At 50.5% G+C, this 4862-nt stretch overlaps 1 protein-coding gene across 1 annotated transcript; it reads right to left on the reverse strand.

The window, feature by feature from the left end:
* Nucleotides 1-305: 305 nt before the first annotated feature.
* Nucleotides 306-1707, reverse strand: LOC123130588 (uncharacterized). The gene is made up of 2 exons (XM_044550452.1): nucleotides 1217-1707; nucleotides 306-1067 (listed from the first exon to the last, which is right to left on the reverse strand). The coding sequence occupies exons 1-2, from the start codon at nucleotides 1399-1401 to the stop codon at nucleotides 557-559; spliced, it is 696 nt and encodes a 231-aa protein (XP_044406387.1). The 5' UTR covers nucleotides 1402-1707; the 3' UTR covers nucleotides 306-556.
* Nucleotides 1708-4862: the final 3155 nt, after the last annotated feature.

The raw sequence follows: 4862 nt of genomic DNA on the forward strand, positions 1-4862 counted from the left end.
TTGTTAAACATGGCAAGAGGTGAAACACAATTAAACTACACTATCTAAGCAATTTAAATGGGGCCGGAAACATCAAACAACAATTTCGGTAAATCCCCATATGCATTAACAATTTAACACAACAACAATTTTAAACATTTTAAATGTTATTAACATGATGCGGATGCCATGTTCAAGTTTATGCAATTTTATGAAAATGTATATAAGAGCATGATATGAAGCATTTGGTCACCATGGCGGAACGAAAGGGTGCCACGGCAACAACGACGGGAATGGTGCCACGACGGCGAAACGGAAATGATGCCACAACAACATTCCGATGATCCGGTAGCTCACGGGGATACCGGTGCAAAAGAAAAAGTGACGGGAGCGTGACATGCGATAGAAGGTGGCGTCCTCCCGGTAACCGGGTGTCCCAAGTGTCGACAGCATGGAAGCGAGAGACACTACGGACACGGTGCACACAACGGGTGCAACTCATACAAAATATGCAATCATTCTCGGACGGTCGTCTCGGGGTTATACCTTCGAAGTGTGCATTTCGAAGCGGATCGGTTCATAGAGGAAGTAGTCGTTCACGGGTGGTCAAGGGAAGTAGTGGTTCATGTCTGTCGATGTTCGGGGTCACGACACGAAACTTGACGTCCATGGGGTCTTCGGCGACGGTCATGGTACATGTTTCGTAGACGTTCGGGCGGTGGTAGTGGGACACATTTTCGTAGAGGGACTTAACGAAAAGCACGTCGACGGTAGAGGTACCGACGTTCTCGGGGTACTTGTCGGTCCAGTCTTGACGGTCTCGTTTTTGCGGCGGTAGTCGTACTAGTCGGCGGTAGTGGAACTTGGTGCATCCAAGGTCTTCGGGCGTACTGGTACACATGTCATCGGAGTACTTAGTCTCTCGTGGAACTCCAAGGTTCGTTGTGTAAGCGTACACAGGTCTTTGGTGAAGATAGCCGCACATGCCCGTAGATGAACTTGCCGGGTCTTCGACATCTTGATACTTGGCATCCTTCGACCTTGAGAGAGAAGAAACCGAACCGCGACGGTGCACGATGAGGAGGGTCCTGCAGCAACAGGAGGTCGAAAGGCGAAGCAGCAGCAAGACGAAGTGGGTTCAGCATCAGACTTGGCATGGAGAAAGGGAAGCAGAGCTTCTGGAGGCTGGAGAGGCCCTGGACTTCGGGTGCGCGATGCCACAGGGAGGAGGCGAGACCTCGGCGGCGCATGGAGAGGATCGTGGTCGAGGAGGCCGTGGCCGAACGAGCGGGAGGCACTGGACGCGGGCACACACGCGCCCAGCAGGGCACGCGGGAGGATGGAGCCGAGGCAAGGCGTCGGAGGGAGCTGAGCAGCAGCAGGAGGAGAGGCGGACCTTTGAGCTTGGCCGACAGCGGCCATGGAGGACGGCTGCGCGGAGGCGAGGTAGAGTAGAGGGAGGAGACTCGGTCGGGCGCGACGGCAGGCTTGGGCTCGCCGGCCGATGGGGCGCCATGGCAAGGGAGGCGGAGCAGCGGAACGGAGGAGAGGGCGCTGCAAGGGAGGCAGGCCTCCATGAGGGACCTCCTGTCCAAGGCGCAGTAGCGGGAGCTCCGGCCTGGGTGGTTGGGGACGAGGTGCAGGAGAGGATGCGAGAGAGAGAGAGATGGGATCGAGGGAGAGATGGCACTGAGGGAGGAGGGGATCGAGCCAGAGGCTCTGGCGGCGCTAGAGAGCGAAGGTGAGGGAGAGAGCGAGGGTTCGGTCGGGCCTAGTAGTCGCTAGGGTTAGAGCCGGTGCGGGCTGGGCCGTGGGGAAAGGATAGGAGGGGGTCAGCTGGCCTTGGTGGGAAAGTGGGGAAGCAGGCCGGCCTGGCTCTAAGGCCCAAGTGGCCAACTGGGCTTCTCTCTCTCCCTCATATTTCTTCTTCTTATCCATATACAATATGAATAGAACATTGGAAGAAATGCTCAGAGGGTTTGGCAGATAAGTAGAATGATATAAGGATAAATCTGAGGTCCTGGATTTATGAAGGATTTTAATAAAATGGTCTGGGCATTTTGAAGGATAGAAAAATAATTCATGTTTAAATTCAAACTTGAGCCATTTTTTAATCCAACCAAAACAAGTCCCAAATGGGATCAGATTTGGCAGAGGGGTTGAGGACATGGTCTAAAATAGATAGAAAAAATATTAAACATTTATGGAGGAATAAAAATGTCACTTGCCAAAAAAAGAAAGAAAGAAGAAGAGTGGAGGAGGTGATAGTGCATTGATAGGTTGAGAGAGGAAACAAGGGGTACAATGCAACACATGGCATAACAAGTGAAATGGGCATGATGGCATGACGGCATGATGCAATGATGAATGCAACAAACCAACAACTCACATGACGAAACTCGGAAAACATGATGCAATGATGAATGCAACAAACCAACAACATACCCAAATGTTAGATCCCCAATCATCCCAACTGGGCACCACTAATGATCAGCCGAAAAAGACATATAACAACGATCAAGATCTTCATCGAGCTCCCACTTGAGCTCGGTAGCATCACCTGCACTTGTATCATCGGCACCCGCAACTGTTTGGAAGTATCTGTGCATCACGAGGACTCAGCAATCTCACACTCGTGAGATCAAGACTATTTAAGTGTTGGAAATATGCCCTAGAGGCAATAATAAAATGGTTATTATTATATTTCCTTGTTCATGATAATTGTCTATTGTTCATGCTATAATTGTGTTATCCGAAAATCGTAATACATGTGTGAATACATAGACCACAACATGTCCCTAGTGAGCCTCTAGTTGACTAGCAGTTGATCAATAGATGGTTACGGTTTCCTTACCATGGACATTGGATGTCATTGATAACGGGATCACATCATTAGGAGAATGATGTGATGGACAAGACACAATCCTAAGCATAGCGCAAGATCATGTAGTTCGTCTGCTAATGCTTTTCTAATGTCAAGTATCTTTTCCTTAGACAATGAGATTGTGCAACTCCCGGATACTATAGGAATACTTTGGGTGTGCCAAACGTCACAACGTACCTAGGTGACTATAAAGGTGCACTACGGGTATCTCTAAAAGTGTCTGTTGGGTTGGCACGAGTCAAGACTGGGATTTGTCACTCCGTATGATGGAGAGGTATCTCTGGGCCCACTCGGTAAGACATCATCGTAATGAGCTCAATGTGACTAAGGGTTGGTCACGGGATGATGTGTTACTCAATGAGTAAAGTGACTTGCCAGTAACGAGATTGAACGAGGTATTGGGATACCGATGGTCGAATCTCAGGCAAGTAACGTACCAATTGACAAAGGGAATTGTATACGGGATTGCTTGAATCCTTGACATCGTGGTTCATCCGATGAGATCATCGTGGAACATGTGGGAGTCAACATGGGTATCGAGATCCCGCTGTTGGTTATTGGCCGGAGAGTTGTCTCGGTCATGTCTGCATGGTTACCGAACCCGTAGGGTCTACACACTTAAGGTTCGATGACGCTAGGATTATTAGGAAGACTTGTATGTGATTACCAAATGTTGTTCGGAGTCCCGGATGAGATCCCGGACATCACGAGGAGTTCCGGAATAGTCCGGAGGTGAAGATTTATATATGGGAGGTCATCATACGGTCATCGGAAATATTCGGGGGTATACCGGTATTGTACCGGGACCACCGGAGGGGTTCCGGGGTCCACCGGGAGGGTCCACCTGCCCCGGAGGGCCTTAGGGGCTGTAGGTAGAAGGGAACCAGCCCCAAGTGGGCTGGGGCGCCAAAACCCCCTAAGGCCCATGCGCCTAGGGTTGGGGGGGACCCTAAAGGGGGCGCCCCCTTGGCTTGGGGGGCAAGCCCCCTCCCCCTTGGCCGCCCCCTCTAGATCCCATCTAGAGGGGCCGGCCCCCTTCCCCCTTCTCCCTATAAATAGAGGGGTGAGGGGAGGGCTGCAGCACCACATCCAAGGCGCAGCCCCTCCCCTCCCCAACACCTCTCCTCCTCCGCGTGAGCTTGGCGAAGCCCTGCCGGAGAACTGCCACTCCATCACCACCACGCCGTCGTGCTGCTGTTGGAGCCTTCTTCCTCAACCTCTCCCTCCTCCTTGCTGGATTAAGGCGCGGGAGACGTCACTGGGCTGCACGTGTGTTGAACACGGAGGCACCGTTGTTCGGTGCTTAGATCGGATTCGGCCACGATTTGAATCGCTACGTGTACGACTCCTCCAACCGTGTTCTTGCAACGCTTCCGACTCGCGATCTTCAAGGGTATGAAGATGCACTCCCTTCTCTCTCGTTGCTAGTTACTCCATAGATTGATCTTGGTGATGCGTAGAAAAAAATTTAAATTTCTGCAACAATCCCCAACAGTGGTATGAGAGCCAGGTTTATGCGTAGTTTCTATGCACGAGTAGAACACAAGTTGTTGTGGGCGTCGATTTTGTCAATTTACTTGTCGTTACTAGTCTTATCTTGATTCGGCAGCATCGTGGGATGAAGCGGGCCGGACCGACCTTACACGTACACTTACGTGAGACTGGTTCCACCGACTGACATGCACTAGTTGCATACGGTGGCTAGCGGGTGTATGTTTCTCCCACTTTAGTCGGATCGGGTTCGATGAAAAGGGTCCTTATGAAGGGTAAATAGAAATTGGCATATCACGTTGTGGTTTTGGCGTAGGTAAGAAATGTTCTTGCTAGAAACCTATAGCAGCCACGTAAAAAACATGCAACAACAATTAGAGGACGTCTAACTTGTTTTTGCAGCATATGTCGTGTGATGTGATATGGCCAATAGGATGTGATGAATGATATATGTGATGTATGAGATTGATCATGTTCTTGTAATAGGAATCACGACTTGCATGTCGAT

Source organism: Triticum aestivum, chromosome 6A (assembly GCF_018294505.1).
Source record: "Triticum aestivum cultivar Chinese Spring chromosome 6A, IWGSC CS RefSeq v2.1, whole genome shotgun sequence".
NCBI lineage: Eukaryota > Viridiplantae > Streptophyta > Magnoliopsida > Poales > Poaceae > Triticum > Triticum aestivum.

Coding starts and splice junctions, on each gene's coding strand:
- LOC123130588 (XM_044550452.1), bottom strand. CDS start 1,401: ATGGCCGCTGTCGGCCAAGCTCAAAGGTCCGCCTCTCCTCCTGCTGCT. Junction 1,068..1,216: donor CCTCTCCATGCGCCGCCGAG/GTCTCGCCTCCT, acceptor CTGTTGCTGCAG/GACCCTCCTCATCGTGCACC.